The following is an 18436-nucleotide window of genomic DNA, read 5'->3' on the forward strand; positions in this document are numbered from 1 at the left end:
GTGGCCATCAGTCCCCAGTTTGCAGAGAAAATTTGGGATGACAAAATTGGACAGCATATTTAGAGTAAGGTCAGTACACTTTTTGGAGATCATAATAGAATAGAAATAGGAGATCTAGGCTAAGCATGAGATGGCATCTGGAAGTCATCCCTTTCACCATGTGGATTCAAAGCTCTCAGGTGCTGCCGTGTAGACGGACCCCCAGTGTAACTGTGACCCAGCTGTACTGACCCAGGTCAGGTCATCAGGGCCCTGCCAACACTGTCCTGCAGGGCACTGCTGCTCAGTCCTGTGCTTTTAGATCTGCCGTGGCGCTCCAGTGTCGGGACCACATGCTCCACTGCTGGGGAGCAGGTCCCATTTCCCCTGAGTTGACCTTCTGAGGATAGATGATGAGGGGTGAGAAATGTACTATTCCTGGTTCCCATGCCCCTTGGGTGTTCAAAGCAGTGTCACAAGGTCCTTACAAACTGTGCCTGTTTTGCTTAGTGCTGGGCCCAGTGGTCCTTGGCTGGTTATTCCTCAACTGCAGAAAAGCCCCTCTGCCTTTCACCCTGCACCACCAGGCCACATCTGTGACTCCTTCCAGACCCTCCAGCAGGTGAGGAGTGGGGCCCAGATCCTCCTCAGCAGACAGGGAGCTGTGAAAAAGGGGGGCAGGCCCATCCTTCCTGCTGTTTGGAGGACCTCTGGTGGCTTCGCTTCTTGCTTGGCTCCTGGAAGGCAAGGGTCACAGGACTGGAGTGCATGGAAGAGCCCTTAGGGATTTCACCTGGAGGCCAAAAGAACACAATCAAATTGAGTCCATTATCAGGCCTTGCTGGTGGCTAACTGAGGCTGGAGCGAGCGCTGAGTGGTGACAGAAGCCAAAAGCATGGTGAGAGCCTGTCAAGAGGATGAGCTGAGGGGTGGGCTGAGGTCTGGAGGAGCAACTGGTGCCACCAGGTTAGAGGACAAGCTTCCCACCACCTCCTGTGGTCATATCTCTGCTCAAAGCCACTGCACACCGGGTGGCCAGATCCTACCACCCCCTCTTCAGGTTCCAGTTCACTCTCCAATTCACTTTGGAGCAAAAGGATGGCTTTTGTGATTGCTCAGGAAAAGACGTGCTTAGTATGAAACAGGCACATATAGACAGCCTGTTGTAGGGAGGAGAGGATATTTTGCATGGAGGTCCCCCTGTTACATTCACGTTCTGTTTACTTGATGAGGAGAGGGAGGGGCCAGGTCAGCAGGGACCTCAGAGTTCATCTAAGTCTAGTGCCCCGTCTTACAGATGAGGGTCAGTGGGCTCATAGAGATTGGGTCTCTGTGAGAGACCACAAAGCCACACAGGCAGTTAGTGAGAAGCCTGGGATTAGAACCCAGGCTTCGGGATCTTTCCAATGGCCTAGGGGAAGTGGGAAGGATACTTCCAAACTGGGGAAGCCAGCGGGTAAGAGAAGCTGTTGGGTTACCTTTGCTGGGACAGGAATAAGGCTCTACAGAGGCAATCTTGTAAGTATTCTTCTAGAAAGGCTCAGGAAAGAAAGGAATCTACAGAGAAAAACAGAAGAAATTAGAAAAAAAAATCCAAACCAAAACAAACAAACAAAAAAACAGAGTTAAATTATGTCCCAAACTATTTTCACACTGTGGGGTCAACATTCCCTTAGGTTACAATTTACGAACATTCCTAGGAATACACTCAATTGCTTATGGTAAAGCTTTAAAGTCCAAGGTAAAAGGTTTAATTTTGATTTCTAAGCCATTTCTAAGACCTCAAGTTTTTCTTCAAAGTGGTTGCTAAAGAATATGTTAGTGTTTTAAATGAATGTAGAGAAATGTCTACCATATAGATAATATCTTTCCCTTTAAGTTTCAGTGTTTACTTATTACCAAATTCTCTTTTAGATCACTAAAACCCAACGATTTTCTTTTGTGTTGTTGCTTAAAGAAAAATATGTCAACATTAAATTGCTGTTTTCAGCCCAATAGTGTGCAGTGAAATCAACTTATTAGGTTGCATCTTTCCATGATTTTTTCACATAGTGGTTTAGGAAACCCCAGAACACATGAGTGCCCTCAGGATCCCTTTACTGAAAGCTCACAGGGCAGACTCCATATGTCCTCTGACCTCGATAATCAACTGAACTGCATTTCTCCCCACTCCTGACCTGGCATAAAAGAAAGAGAATTGGGATAAAGAGAGAAGATTATGGCAAAGTGAGAGTCAACTGAGAGGTCAGGGGAGATTGCCGATTGGAGTGGGAGGGCTGATGGGGATGGAATCTAGAGGGATGCTCACTGAGGACCTGTGCTCCTACAGATGGACCAGCAATCTCCTCCTGGAAGGTCAGAGCAGGTCAAGGATCGCCTGCACACTCTGATGACACATGGTGATAAGTTTGGGGTGGGCTCTATGGCTCTGACTGTTGCAATGGTTTCCTTACCTCCAGATTAGTCCTTGCCTTCTTTAAAACATCATGTGTCCTGGTCACTGAAACAACAAAACAGCCCCCAAAGGCAAAATTACCAGCATGGCCTATACTTGCCTTATGTGTTCTAAAGCCTGTATTTTTTTTTTTTTAATAATTTTTTTGGGGGTACACCAAGTTCAATCATCTGTTTTTATACACATATCCCCGTATTCCCTCCCTCCCTTGACTCCCCCTCCACCCTCCCTCGAGTCCCCACCACCCTCCCCGTCCCAGTCCTCTAAGGCATCTTCCATCCTCGAGTTGAACTCCCTTTGTTATACAACAACTTCCCACTGGCTATCTATTTTACAGTTGGTAGTATATATATGTCGGTGCTACTCTCTCGTAAAGCCTGTCTTACTGGCCACTCAGCTCGGGGTCTCCTGCCGCCTGCCCCCTTTCAACTGCCCGCATCCCCTCCTCTGCCTCCATGATTACTGATGGCACAGGAGGTTCAGGGACATCATATCAGTCTCCCCCATCCCCTAGGCTCTCTGGTCACTGTCCATTCACAGCACAAGTGGGGAGCCTGGAAGGGTCCCCTCATTCCCTGCCCCATTCCCTGGCTGGGAGCACCCACACTGGCTGAAGATGAACTGCTCCAAGCTCTCCTTCTGCTGGTTGGCGGTCTTCAGATGCTCAGCTGTGCTCTGAAGGAGACTCTCCTGTCTGGATAGTTTGGTTCTCAGTTCCAGAAGCTCCCTTTTCATGGACTCTCCCTGGGAAGAAAAACAGGCTCTCTGTCAGAAGGCATAAGCACCCTGTGTTTCGTGGCTCTTTACAACTCTAAATAGGGTTCTACAATCTTCTTAACTATTTCTGGATCAGATTCCCCTCGTTAAAGCCTCTCAAACCCTCCAGCTGGTGATGGCTCTGGATGGGCCATGAGGTGGGAACACTGAGGACCTGGAATCCCCCATGCAGATTAGCACAGGCTACACGCCTGTTGCTGCAGAGAACCTGACTCCAGGCCACACTGAAACCCAGCTGTGAACAAGAGCTCCGATTTAGTGCTGACATGGTTATATCACTTGGGCATCACAAGTAAGACTTGATCATTAGGAATATTATGCCTGAGAGACAGGTCTGACCTGAGAGAGTCAGCAAGTTTGTAAATGTATCTGGGAACCTCAAGATGGGAAAACACTCCCTCCTTGGACTTAGCATAAATGAGTCCCCTAAAGTGTCAGTGATTTTAGTCTGGAGTTAGAACCCCTGGGAGGGATTCTCAAACCTGCCTATCTAAGTTCACCAACCAGAGAGCTGCCTGAGGTCTGAGAGCACCTTGGGGAGGCTGGCTCTCCCCAGGCCTGACCCAGAGATGCAGATTTAAGTGATTTTCTGGGATTCCAGTGGGGGGCTGAAAGAGGCTGGGCAACTGCTGGTGACATTTTGTGATCCTGCCTGACGATGTGGACCTGGGGGTGGGGGTGGGGTTAGGTTGGGAAAGGGAATGTTGATGTTTTAACATGGCCCTGAAGTTCAGCTCAGCGAGACTTCAGAAAGTTAAAGAGATGGAACATTTATGGGTTACCAGGGCTCTCATGTCTCTGCCTCCTCCATGTCCTTTCCTTTTCCTCTTTGATTACTTCTCCTGGGGGTCAGAGGTGGGGGAGAGGGGATGTAGTCAGAGCTGCACTGAAAGCAGCCACCACAGAGGAGAGGTCTCCCTCCCTCCAGGGACACTCTCTTCAAGTGCCCTTTGTTCCAACTGACCATTTGGCTCCTTATCTTCAAGATCTGCCGACCAAGGAGGCAGGGGATATTTGGGGGCAGATCCAGTAGAGAATGCTGGCTTCTTACCACTTTGCCACCCAGCGCAGGGCCATGGGAGCTTGGCAAGGCTGCTCGCCAGAACATGGTGAGGAGGGAGGCGGACTCCTCCAGCCGGTGGTGCAGGGCGTTGGCACTGCTCCTGAGCTCATGGATGGCTTCACTGCCCATCACCTGGGAAAAGAGGGTGGTAGCCATGGGCATCCCTGCAGCTGAGAGATCACTTTTTTTTTTTTTTTTTTGCTGAGCCCAGGCCTCAGCTTCCTTTGTGAGTGAGGTATGGACATGGGCCTGCTTGAACCTGTGAAATCCTTTCCTAACCTGGAAGCCAAGGTTCTTTGACCTCAGGAGGGACCACCCAACTTGCAAGAATTCATTTGATTCCAGCTTCCCGCACACTATTTAGCTTCTAGTCCTGCTTCATGCTCAAGAGTCTATGGTCCCTATTTTTGCACTGGTCCCCCTTACCCTTCCCTGAATCACACCTTATGCTTCAAATGGGCTGCACCATTTGTGGTTCAAAGGACTGAGGTGCTGCTCGCTTTACCTGGCATGTTCTCCTTCCCAGAGAACCTGAACATTCCCTAGTGGCACCCCCCACCCCATGAACCTGTTACTTTCCTTGCCTGGGATAATAGCTGATTCTGGGTTCATGCCCTCATACCCAGGGCACTTCTAACACTGCCTGGAGCTCCTTGTTGTATGGTGTGGGGCTCCCTCTCTAGTGTGGGGGCTCCAGGGGGCAGGGCTGTCCCTGCATGCCTGTGCATCTCCAGTAGCTCAGATAGCAAAGCAGCTGGTACCTGGATCTCTCCCTGGGAAAGGGCTCTGAGAAACCTTGCTGCCTGCTCTCCTCCCCTCCTCAGTCTGCCACACTCCTCACCCCTTCTACACATCTGCCCATATGGATGCAGATTCTCCATTTCCAGCCAACTAAGTGATTTTATGCTGCCCACAGATGGTCATATGCCAGCGTGACTTTAGCAGATAATAAGCTACCAAAGGGTACTGGGTGCAGCATTGTATGTATGTTGATGCTTAATGTGCTCTACTGATGAGGATGGCAATGCTGCACCTGCTATTCTGTGGTTCTGAGGGGAAATATCAAGTCAGCTGCATCTGGAACCAGAACAGAGCTTGTAGTGAAATTAGCAGATGGAGATGAAAGGCCTAGCTAGATTAAATGGAAAATGTATCCTCAGTTGGTAGGAGATGTGGAGCAGGCAAAAAAATAGTGGGAGAAGGAGCTAAAATCAGAAGAAGAAATGGCCTAAGGAAAAGGTGCACCTAAGAGCTCAAACGTGATTACCTCTGTGCCTAGAGCTTCAAGGCCAAGGAAGTTGCAGGTTGATCTCATGAGGGATGCTACCTTCTTGACCAGCAGTATGCCCTCTTCAATCTGCTGTCTTAGGGCACTATAGTCATCAACGTGGCCAATGACATGGCGGCCATGCTTATTGGCAAAGGAGCCATCAGTAGCATCACCCTCCAGCTTGGGAGGGTTCTTCATTACTGGAGAAGCATCCAAACCCAGCTCTGAAGATAAAACCACAATAACACAGAATACACTGTTATTTATAGTCATCCTTAGTTCAATCCAAAAGGGACATCAGATAGTGAAAGAGGCCACAGACAAGAATGACAGTCTTGGAAAGTACAAGGGTGAAGTCCATAGATATTCTGGGTTCTAGATTTTTATAATCTTTCTTACATCATCTCATAATGATAAAATTGCCAGGAGGCAAATTTTATCCTTATTGACAAATGAAATATTCAGGACAGATATTTAAAAATTTTAAATTTGGGGGTTGAGAAGACACAGACAAGGAAATTAAGCTGGATACAGAGAGCACTTTCAAGAAGGAAGAGATTATAGTGCAATGAAACAATACCAGAGCAATAGGAAAACCACAGGAAGAAGAAAAATGACCAAAAAGGCAGCCACAGAAGGTGGAATGAGTAGGGCTAAAGGCCTTGGGACATGTGGAGAAAAATCTCTAAATTCAGATAATGTGCCTATAGAGAACCAAAAGTTACTTGCAGTGTCACTTTCCATCATTAGACCCTGAATCCCATAGTTGCCCTATTTACCATTTTTCCTGTTGAAGGTTGTGGTCCCTGAGCCAGAAGCAGCAGAAGAGGAGCTGGGGAGGACCAGAACTGGAGAATTCATGCCCACATCCCGAACTGGAGGGGAGGCAACTGAATCTAGGGAGTACAAATAACCACAACTTTAGAAACCCTGGAACACACTGCTCCCCAAACACATGCACAGCCTGTTTTCACCACTGGGGTCTACAGCAACATGACTCTCCTCTTACAAAATCATCACCCATGTACCACAATCAAAACCAATAGCAAACAAATCACTTAGTTTGGATCAAGTTCCTATAGTTGAGGGCTGTTCCATGAGAAAGCAACTTCTAGTTTGAAACATTATTAGGTATATTTTTCTAACCCCAGATTTGAATATAATATTGTATGTAGTATGTCTAATACAATGCTTTGTAATTAAATATAAATATGCATAAATATATGCAGTATACATGTTAAAAATATTTGATCAAAGAATGAATGGATTTATGGGCAGATTAAACTCAGCACTCTAATCACCATTCTGGTGAGTCAGTACTAGAAAATATGTAGTAGTATAAGAAGGGAGACATACTAGAAGGCATGTAGTAGTATAAGAAGAATAGGAGACATAAGCCTTGGTGGATTTGAGGTGCCCTATTGGAGACCAGACAGCAATCCTCCAGGGGAGTAATTGGAAAATATCTGAAGAGACAGAAATAATCCTGCTCAGGCAAATGTGACTTAGAACCTGCTTTCCAGCTCAGGCCTCTGTGCTGTAGGATGGGGAGGAGGAGTGACTGAGCCAGTGGGGATGAGTCCTGGCTGGTGTTGCGCAGAGGCACTGAGAAGGGAAAGCCTGAGAGGGAGCAGAAGCAATACCAAGACAGAGCATAGGGAGGCAGAAGGAACAGACAGGAAATCAAAACCTCTGCTTCGAATCCTGGGTTGGCCTCTTAACTCCTTAGCACGTCAGTTAATTGTCTCAATGCCTAAGTTTTCTCATGTGAAATACAGAGATAGTAAATCCTCCCCTAGCTCTGATGAAATTATTTGAAAAATTATCTGAAAACATGGTAAATTTTAAAGCACTCTGCAAATATAAGGAATAAGCATTAACATATATAGCTGTTAATTGTTGAGTACTTATTGTGACAGGCAGTTGTAAATTATTTCATTTAATGCTCCATATAACTATGCACAGTATATATTATACATATCTTCATGTTAAAGATGAGGAAACTAAGGCTTAAATGCCTGAGGAGTTTAAACACTTTTCCCAAGGCAAACAGCATGTAAGTGGCAAACTCAGAATCTGGAGCCAGATCTGACCCTAAATCCCATCATCTCAGGCACTGTATCAAAGCATCTTCGATTTCACCATGATCTTAAGGAGTGTGGAAGAAGTAAGATTGTCCCTTCCACCACAGACATCCTGGGGACCTCCTCATTGGCTGAGGGCTTGCTGATTTCCTTTTCCTTCCTACCTTGGAAGAGCAGCTGCTTGTTTCCAGGGTCAGTGTTGTTGGGGAATTTCTGGTTAACAGAGGAGGGGCTGAGGCTGGCTTTGCTGGCACCACCATCCAACTGCTGTTCAAGCTGCAGTCGCAGACAGTTGTTCACCTGAATGCTCTGCTCCAGCTGCCCTCTCAAAGCTCGGATCTCTGCCACCAGGCGGCTCAAGTCACTGCCCAAAGGGACTTGGTGACAGGCATCCCAGGTGTAAGCTGAAAGTAGAGAGAGGAGGGAGTCTGGTGGCACTGAACCAAATATTTCCAAGCATTTGTCAGAACACTCCTCTCTGACATTCCTTCCTACCAAGGTCCCAGGAACACACCTATGACAGATGTCACTTTTCCTGTGTGGGGTCTGGCACACACAGAAATGGCATACACTCCAGCATGGAGTTTCCTTGAGGCTCAAATGACCCTTGTGCATCTAGAGAGCATTTGATTGGCAGATGAAGTCAAGCCTATTATTTCATCTCCTTATTAACCTTAGTCTTGCAGGCTAGAGAGCAGGGTCTTCTAGGGCAGGAGATCAATACCGAACTAGAGAAGGGAACGGGCTGAAGGAGAAGGAGATGGATGACCTCCACATTTAGGAATCAAAAGGACAGGAGGAAGACATCAGGCCTTTGGGCAGCAAATAATAATGGGAGTGGGGTACCACAGAGCAGGGATCATAACTAATTGGACTTCTCAAGTTCTTTTTACCTTCACTCACCACTCATAGCCTGTTTCTATGTACTGGGGGAAAAAGAGATCTAAGAAATATTTTACAAGACCATAAGTGCTCATCTAAAAATGTTGAAGTCAAATGTATTTAAAAAGGTAAAATTTGTTTTGGTTTTTAGCAAGGCAGTAGGATGCATATACCACATAATACATGTACCCAGTTGTATCAGGGCCACAGGCCTTAACCAAACACATCAATATTTCTGCAATGAGCTATGTGAATATTCCCACTAAATGGGATAAATGAAGAGGAGTGCAGGACAAGATGGCAGAGTAGAAGGACCTGAGCTCACCTCTTCTCATGAAAACACCAAATTCACAACTAACTGCTGAATGACCATCAACAAAAAAAAATCTGGAACCTACCAAAAAAGATATTCTGCATCAAAGACAAAGCCACAACGAGATGGTAGGAGGGGTGCTTTCATGATATAATCAAACCCCATATCAGGTGGGTGGGAGACCTGCAAACTGGAAAACAATTATATTATTTTATATATTATAATATATAATTATTTTATATATTATAATATAATTAAAATAATTATAGGAGTGAGAGTTCTGAGCCCCATGTCAGGCTCCCCAGCCTAAGGGTCTGTAATAGGAAGGAGGAGATATCAGAGCATTTGGCAAGTGGGGCTTCAGTGTAGGATCGCCACAGGACTGAGGGAAACAGAGACTCCAGTCTTAGAGAGGGCACACAAGGTTTCATGAGCACTGTGACCCAGGGCAAAGCAGTGACTTTATAGGAACCTGGGCCAGACCTACCTCCAGGTCTTGGAGGGTCTCCAGGGGAGGCAGGGGTTGGCTGTGGCTCACTGCGAGGACATAGACACAGGTGGCAGAAGCCCCAGGCAATAGTCAACAGCGTGAGCTCTCCTGGAGATTGCCATTTTGGCACTGAGACCTGGTCCCACCCAACAGCCTACAGGCCCCAATGCTGGGTTGCCTCAGGTTAAACAACCAAGGGGATGGGAACAAAGGACCACCCATCAGCAGACAGGCTCCATAAAGTTGTCTGGAGTCCAGTGCTGCCTCTAAACATACCCCTTTACCTGGCCCTTTCCACCAAAGGGACAAGACCCAACTGCACTGACTAGTCAGCAGGCACCAGTCACTCCCAAGAGGAAGCCTGCACAAGCCCCTAGACCAACCTCACCCACCAGGAGTCAGACATCAGAAGCAAGAAGAAATAAAATCCTGCAGCCTGCAGAAAGAAGACCACAAACACAGAAAGTTAGAAAAAATGAGACAGCAGAGAAATATGTTCCAGATGAAGGAACAAGATAAAACCCCAGAAGAACAACTAAATGAAGTGGAAATAGGCAATCTACCTGAAAATGAATTCAGAGTAATGACAGTAAAGATGACTTGAAATCTTGGAAAAAAGAATGGCGACACAGATTGGGAAGATACAAGAAATGTTTAACAAAGAGCTAGAAGATACAAAGAACAGAGTTGAATAATACAAGAACTGAAATGAAAAATACACTAGAAGGAATCAATACCAGAATAAATGAGGCAGAAGAATGGATAAGTGAGCTGGAAGACAGAATGGTGGAAATCACTGCCATGGAACAGGATAAAGAAAAAAGAATGACAATAAATGAGGACAGTTTAAGAGATCTCTGGGACAACATTAAATGCACCAACATTCGCATGATAGGGGTCCCAGAAGGAGGAGAGAGAGAGAGAGAGAAAGGGCCTGAGAAAATATTTGAAGAGATAACAGCTGAAAACTTCCCTAACATGAGAAAGAAAATTATCACCCAAGTCCAGAAAGCACAGACAGTCCCATATAGGATAAACTCAAGGAGGAACATACTAAGACACATAGTAATCAAACTGACAAAAATTAAAGACAGAGAAAATATCAAAAGAAACAAGGGAAAAGCAACAAATAACATATAAGGAAATCACCATAAGGTTATCAGCTGATTTTTGAGCAGAAACTCTGCAGGCCAGAAGGGAGTGGCACAATATATATAAAGTGATGAAAGGGAAGAAACTACAACCAAGAATACTCTACCCAGCAAGGCTCTCATTCAGATTTGACAAAGAAATCAAAAGCTTTACAGAGAAGTAAAAGCTAAGAGAATTCAGCACCACAGACCAGCTTTACAACAAATGCTAAAGGAATTTCTCTAGTCAGAAAAGAAAAGGCCACAACTAGAAACAAGAAAATTATGAATGGGAAAGCTCACTGGTAAGGCAAGCATACTGTAAAGGTAGGAAATCATCTGCACACAAATATGATATCAAAACCAGCAATTGTGAGGAGAGTACAAATGCAGGATATTGGAAATGCATTTGAAAGTAAGAGACCAGCAACTTAAAACAATCTTTATATATATAAAGATTTTTATATGTATATAAATTTAATTTTTGTCAATTTGATTACAATCTTTATATATATATATATATATATATATATATATATATATATATATATATAGACTGCTATCTCAAAACCTCATGGTAACTGCAAATCAAAAATCTACAATTAATATACAAACACACAAAAGGAAAAATCAACCCAAACACAACACTAAAAACAATCATCAAGTCACAAGAGAAGAGAACGAAAGAGGAAGGGAAGAAAAAAGACCTACAAAAACAAATCCAAAACAATTACCAAAACAGCAAGGAGAATATACATATCAATAAGTACCTTAAATGTAAATGGATTAAATGTTTCAACCAAAAGACACAGACTGGCAGAATGGATACAAAAACAAGACCCATATATATGCTGTCTACAAGGGACTCACTTCAGATCTAGGGACACATTCTTACTGAAAGTGAGGGGATGGAAAAAGATACTCCATGCAAATGGAAATCAAAAGAAAGCTGCAATAGTAATACTCATATCAGACAAAAGAGACATTAAAATAAAAATTGTCATAGGAAACAAAGAAAAATACTACATAACGGTCGAGGGATCAATCCAAGAAGAATATATAACAATTGTAAATATATATGCACCCAAAATAGAAGCACCTCAATGTATAAGGCAGATGTTAACAGATATAAAAGGAGAAATCAACAGTAACACAATAACAGTGGGGCACACTCCACTTACATCAATGGACAGGTCATCCAGACAGAAAATCAATAAGTAAACAGAGGCCTTCAATGACACATTAGACCAGATGGAATTAATTGATATTTATAGAGCAATTCCATCCAAAAGTAGCAGAATATACATTCTTCTCAATTGCATACAGAACATTGTCCAGGATTGACCACAGGCTAGGCCAGAAAGTAAGCCTTGAAATATTTAAGAAAATTGAAATCATATCAGGCATCTTTTCTGATTACAACACTATGAGATTAGAAATCAGCTATACAGAAAAAAAAAACTGTAAAAAACACAAACACGTGGAGGCAAAACAATATGCTTCTAACCAACCAATGGATCACTGAAGAAATCAAAGAGGAAGTAAAAAAAAAGAAACCAAGAAACAAATGAAAACAAAATTACAATGATTCGAAACCTATGGGACACAGCAAAAGCAGTTTTAAGAGGGAAGTTTATAGCAATACAGTCTTACCTCAGCAAAGAAGAAAAAGCTCAAATAAACAACCTAAACTTACACATAAATTTATTTATTTCTCCTCTGAAAAATAAATAAAATAGAGATAAAGAAAACAGTAGAAAAGGTCAATTAAACTAAAAGCTGGTTCTTTGAACAGATAAACGAAATTAATAAACTTTAGCCAGACTCACCAAGAAGAAAAGGGAAAAGGCTCAAATCAATAAAATTAGAAATGAAAAAGAAGTTACAATGGACACCACAGAAATATAAAGATACATAAGAGACTACTGCAAGAAACTATATGCCAATAAAATGGACAACCTAGAAGAAATGGGCAAATTCTTAGAAAGGTACAATCTCCCAGAACTGAACCTGGAAAAAATAGAAAATATGAATAGACCAATCACAATTACTAAAATTGAAACTATGATTAAAACAATTCCAGCAAACAAAAGCCCAGGACCAGATGGTGTCACAGGCAAATTCTATCAAACATTCAGAGAAGAGTTAACACCTATCCTTCTGAAAATATTGCAAAATATTGCAGAGGAAGGGACACTCCCAAACTCGTTCTATGAGGCCACCATTACTGTGATACCAAAACCAGACAAAGATACCACAAAAAAGAAAATTACAAGCCACTATCACTGATGAATATAGATACAAAAATACGCAAGGAAATACTAGCAAACCAAATCCAACAATACATTAAAAAGGTCACACACCAGGATCGAGTGGGATTTATCCTAGGGATGCAAGGATTTTTCAATATCCATAAATCAATCAGTGTGATAAACCACATTAACAAATTGAAGGATGAAAACGATATGATCATCTCAATAGATGCAGAGAAAGCTTTTGACAAAATCCAATGCCATTTATGATAAAAACTCTCCAGAAAGTGGGCATAGAGGGAACCTACCTCAACAAAATAAAGGCCATATATGACAAACCCACAGCTAACATCATACTCAATGGTGAAAAGCTGAAAGCATTTCCTCTAAGATCAGGAACAACACAAGGATGTCCACTCTCACTGCTTTTATTCAACATAGTTTTGGAAGTCCTAGGCATGGCAATCAGAGAAGATAAAGAAATAAAAGGAAACCAAATTGAAAAAGAAGATGTAAAACTGTCACTGTTTGCAGATGACATGATACTATACACAGAAAATCCTAAAGATGCTACCAGAAAACTATGAGAGCTCATCAATGAATTTGGTAAAGTTGAAGGATACAAAATTAATGCACAGAAATCTCTTGCATTTCTATACTCTAATGACAAAAGATCAGAAAAAGAAATTCAAGAAACAATCCCATTTATCATCACATCAAAAAGAATAAACTACCTAGGTATAAACCTACCTAAGGATGCAAAAGACCTGTACTCTGAAAACTATAAGATGCTGATAAATAGAAGATGACACAAACAGATCAAAAGATATACCATGTTTTTGGATTGGAAGAATTAATATTGTCAAAATGACTATACCACCCAAGGCAATCTACAGATTTGATGCAGTCCCTATCCAATTACCAATGGCATTTTTTGCAGATCTAGAACAAAAAATCTTAAAATTCATATGTAGTTACAAAAGACCCCAAATAGCCAAAGCAATCTTGAGAGAGAAAAATGGAACTGGAGGAATTGGGCTCCCTGACTTCAGACTATACTACAAAGTTACAGTAATCAAAGCAGTATGGTATTGGCACAAAGACAGACTTATAGATCAATGGAACAGGATAGAAATCCCACAAATAAACCCATACATCTATGGTTAATTAATCAACAACAAAGGAGGCGAGATTATACAATGGATAAAAGATAGTCTCTTCCATTAGTGGTGCTGGGAAAACTGGACAGCTACATGTAAATGAATGAAATTAGAACATTCTAACACTATACACAAAAAATAAACTCAAAATGGATTAAAGATCTAAATGTAAGACCAGATACTATGAAACTCTTAAAGGAAAACATAGGCAGAACACTCTTTGTCATAGGCTGCAGTAATATCTTTTTGGATCCATCTCCTAGAGTAATGAAACAAAAACCAAAATAAATAAAAGGGACCTAATTAAACTTAAAAGCTTTTGCACAGCAAGAGAAACCATCAACAAAATGAAAAGACAACGCACAGATTGGGAGAAAATATTTGCAATCAATGTGACCAACAAGGGATTAATCTCCAAAATACACAAACAGCAAATGCAGCTCAATATTGAAAAAAATAAACCACCCAATCAAAAAATGGGCAGAATATCTAAATAGACATTTCTCCAAAGAAGACATACAGATGACCAAAAAGCACATGAAAAGATACTCAACATTGCTAATTATTAGAGAAATACAAATAAAACCACAATGAGGTCAGAATGTCCATCATCTAAAAATTTACAAACAATAGATGTTGGATATGATGTAGAGAAAAGGGAACCCTTCTATACTGTTGGTGGGAATGTAAATTGGTACAGCCACTATGGAGAACAGTATGGAGGTTCCTTAAAAAATTAAAAGTAGAGCTACCATATGATCCAGCAATCCCACTCCTGAGCATATATCCGGAGGAAATCATACTTCAAAAAGGTACTTGCACCCCAATGTTCACCTCAGCACTATTTACAATAGCCAAGACATGGAAGCAACCTAAATGTCCATCAACAGATGAATGGATAAAGAAGATATGGTACATATATACAATGGAATATTACTTAGCCATAAGAACAAAATAATGCCATTTGCAGCAGCATGGATGGACCTACAGATTATCATACTAAGTGAAGTAAGTCAGAGAAACACAAATATCATGATATCACTTATATGTGGAATCTTAAAAAATGATACAAACGAACTTATTTACAAAACAGAAACTGACTCATGAACTTAGAAAACACAAACTTACGGTTACTGAAGGGGAAAGGAGGTGGGAGAGGGATAAATTAGGAGGCTGGGATTAACATATATACATTCTAATATAAAATAGATAATCGACAAGGTCCTACTGTATAGCACAGGGAACTCTACTTAATACTCTGTAATAACCTATATGGGAAAAGATTCGGAAAAACATAGATATATGTATATGTATAACTAAATCACTTTTCTGTACATCTGAAATGAACACAACATTGTAAATCAAATATACTCCAATATAAAAAATAAATTTTAAAAAATTTTTAAAAGAGAAAAAAAAATAAAAAGAGAAAAAAGTGTGAAGACTTAACCTGATTTCAAAATTTACTATAAAACTAACAATGAAGACAGTTTGGTACTGGTGTAAGAATAGGCATATTAATTAACGGAACAGAATGGAGAATTCAGAAGTAGACTCACATATATTGGCTAGTAATTTTTTTTTTTTGCCTTGGCAATTGTTTTTCAATAGAGATGCCAATCAATGTCATGGTGATGAAAAATCAATTGTGTTTCTATATCTTAGCAAAAAATTTTATTTGGCAATTGAAATAAAAATGTTATCCCACACACATGTATCCCACACATGAGAAATATTTATATATAAATTAAAATAAGAATGATGAGTATACCAAAAATTACAAAATCCTACTAACAGCAGTTATGGTCAACTGATTGTCAACAAAGCTGCCAAGGTAATTCAATGGGAAAAGGGTAGTCTTTGTAACAAATGGTGCTGGAAAAACTGGATATCAATATGGGACAAAAAGAACTTTAACCTTTTTCTCACATCATATGCAAAATTAACTCAAAATGAAATGTACGCCTAAACATAAGAGCAAAAGCTATAAAACTGCAAGAAGAAAAATACAAGGAAATCTTTATGATCTTGAGATAAAGATTTTTTAGCTACAACATGAAGAAAAGCATAAATGATAGAAAAAAATTGATTAATTAACCTTCAACAAAATTTAAATGTTTTGCCTTTCAAAGACACTAAAAAGACTTGGAGAAAATATCTGCAAATTATTTTTCTGGTTAATTATATCCAGAATAAAAATTTCTTTAAAAAATCTTTGAATTTTCTCACTGGGGAAAGGTCAGGGTGGGAGCAGGTTGCCTGCAACATTGGCTGCATGGGTGATCAGAATTCACAACATTTGAGACGTCTTCAAATGATGATACCATCAGGACAGTTCTTTGTATTTTTTTTTTTTTTTGAATCATTGTATAATCTGGACTTTGATTAACTTGTCTCAGACCATCCAGGTGGGTGAAGTTTGACTCTTGTGGCCTATTTTTAAGGATGTCTAGGCTGTATCTTGCTCATGTCACCAACCTCTGGGCTTTGTGTGTGAGAGCGCCCCTCTCTTCTTATTGGGACCCTCAATGACTGAGGTTTTTTTCTGAGACAGAACAAGGTAGGTTTCCAAGATCTCCACAACTCCCAAGGTAAAGAATTCATCAGGATCCTTAGCGAGAGCAGGGAAGCTCATAGGGTGGGGAAGAGGGGAAAACATACCTTTCAGCCCCTTCTTGGAATTGCCATTAAGTGCCTCGTGGATCTGCAGCTCTGACTGGAGGGACTGGAAGAGCTGCTGTTTCTCTTCACACTGTTGCTGCAAGAGGGCCAGCTTATGCTGCAGCCTGTCAGGGGAGAAGCAAGGGACCACTGAGCTGGTAGGGCCCCACCAGGGCAAGAGGCTATGAGCCAACTTTGGCATCATAGAATTTCAGCCCTAGATGTCAACTCAGGGGTCATGAAAACCATTGCTTTTAATTTACGGATGTGGCAACAGAGGCTCAGGAAGGTAAAGTAACTTTGCTTGGAGTCATGCCATTAGCTACCATACCTAGGACACACTACCTGGTATTCTTACTGCCCCACAGTGCTCTTTTCATGTTGTCAAGAAGTTACAAGGTTTATGCTGGGGACTACCATTATGGCTGGTGTAGAAGCTTCCTAGGTTATGGAGGGACTAACATCCTAAAACTAACTGGAAGCACAAGAATGTACTTTCTGTAGAATCTGATATGCTGAAGGCTTCCATAACAGGGTTTTACTGTCTCAACTTTGGAGTGAAAAAGGCATTCCCAGAGAAGTCCTTCCTTCTGTTCAAAGTTACCCATAAATCCAGATTAGCAGAGGGGATATTGAGGTTTCCAAAAAGGACCATTAACTGTCTTGCCAATATCCCTTTTTCTAAATCCGAAAATGGGGCCACCTTCCTTATCAATGGGCTCCCTCTAACCTGGAGTCTTTCTCCTGGAGAGATAGCCGTTCCTCCTGGAAATGCAAGATCTCCTGTTGCTTCTCCTTCAAGTCTTCCAAAAGCTGCTGTCGTTCCACCTTTTGGTGCTCTAGCTCCATTTCCAGCTCTTGAAGTTGGGACCGAGAGGTCAGCAGAGCCTCCCTCAGACATTCTGTTTCCTGGGAGTGCTCTGGTGAGCAGAACACAGGAGTACTTATATTGTAGGGCCAAAGGTCACAGGAAGATGAGCCCAAGCATATCCATCATGACAATCAGAACTAAGGCAAAAGGAAGGCCAGCTTATGCTGCCAGGGGAGGCAAAGTGACTGTCTGACTGTCCACACACTCAGGGGAATGGGAACCTCTTTCTCTGCAATGCCCTTCGATCCCCTGATTTAATACGGCCCACCATGCTTTTAGAGAAAACACTCTGCTTCCTAACGCTCTTTATTTTCTAACCGCTCACGTACCTACTGTGCAATAATCCATTCTTGAGTTTTTCCAGGGATCAACATAAAAATTTCTTGACTACAGTTTTTAGTATATAGTATTTTCATCATATTGAAAAGAGAGCCATCTGTTCTTTCCTGGTCTGGCAGCATCTCTCTGATCTTCAGGATTTCTCAAAGGCTATTGACAGGGACTCTGAGAACAGGGCTCTGGTGCTGTCAGTCATCTGGGGTGGAATCACCTGGGCCTGGCAGACTGAGCTCATTTAAATCTTCCTGTCTTCTCACCTGTGAGGTCTGTTCTGGTCTTTCCAGGCACACAGTGGTAGTTTAGTAGTTCTACCTTCTCCCTTATCTATGGCTTTTGTTATCTTCCCAAATGGTGACCTTTCCTCTCACATCTCTTGCTCCGAGGAGGCTAACTTGGCAATATCTCTTGATGTCTTTTTCCTTTCCACAAGCATTCTTTCATTCTGGGCTTCATCCTCTTAGCCACTATTCTTTGTCTGTTATGGCTATTCAATAAATATTTGTAAATAAAAATAATTTGTGATTGAAAACATTGATTTCATTAAGTCAACTAACACTAAGGTCAGCTGTCCCCCAGGCCACACAGGAAATGATGCCCACACGTGGATGCCCACTGAATAGTGTTGGGAACGCTCTGGAGGACGTTTTGGTAGCACCTCCAGACACAGAGTCATGAGGACTAGGGACCAAAGAGGAGCCCTGGGTATATGA

At 41.9% G+C, this 18436-nt stretch overlaps 1 protein-coding gene across 1 annotated transcript in view; it reads right to left on the reverse strand.

Moving 5' to 3' along the window:
- Positions 1 to 626: 626 nt before the first annotated feature.
- The window catches only part of LOC130834836 (myomegalin-like), a 61101-nt gene continuing 43291 nt past the window's right edge, over positions 627 to 18436 (reverse strand). Inside the window, exons 3-10 of the mRNA XM_057705815.1 lie at positions 17247 to 17436; positions 16517 to 16641; positions 7793 to 8032; positions 6324 to 6440; positions 5542 to 5768; positions 4263 to 4406; positions 3040 to 3178; positions 627 to 772 (exon numbers count right to left, since the gene is read on the reverse strand). Of these exons, the coding sequence (XP_057561798.1) occupies positions 627 to 772; positions 3040 to 3178; positions 4263 to 4406; positions 5542 to 5768; positions 6324 to 6440; positions 7793 to 8032; positions 16517 to 16641; positions 17247 to 17436 (1328 nt within the window). The remainder of the gene's footprint in view (positions 773 to 3039; positions 3179 to 4262; positions 4407 to 5541; positions 5769 to 6323; positions 6441 to 7792; positions 8033 to 16516; positions 16642 to 17246; positions 17437 to 18436) is intronic.

The sequence above is a fragment of the Hippopotamus amphibius genome, chromosome 1 (genome assembly GCF_030028045.1).
Source record: "Hippopotamus amphibius kiboko isolate mHipAmp2 chromosome 1, mHipAmp2.hap2, whole genome shotgun sequence".
NCBI classification, from domain to species: domain Eukaryota; kingdom Metazoa; phylum Chordata; class Mammalia; order Artiodactyla; family Hippopotamidae; genus Hippopotamus; species Hippopotamus amphibius.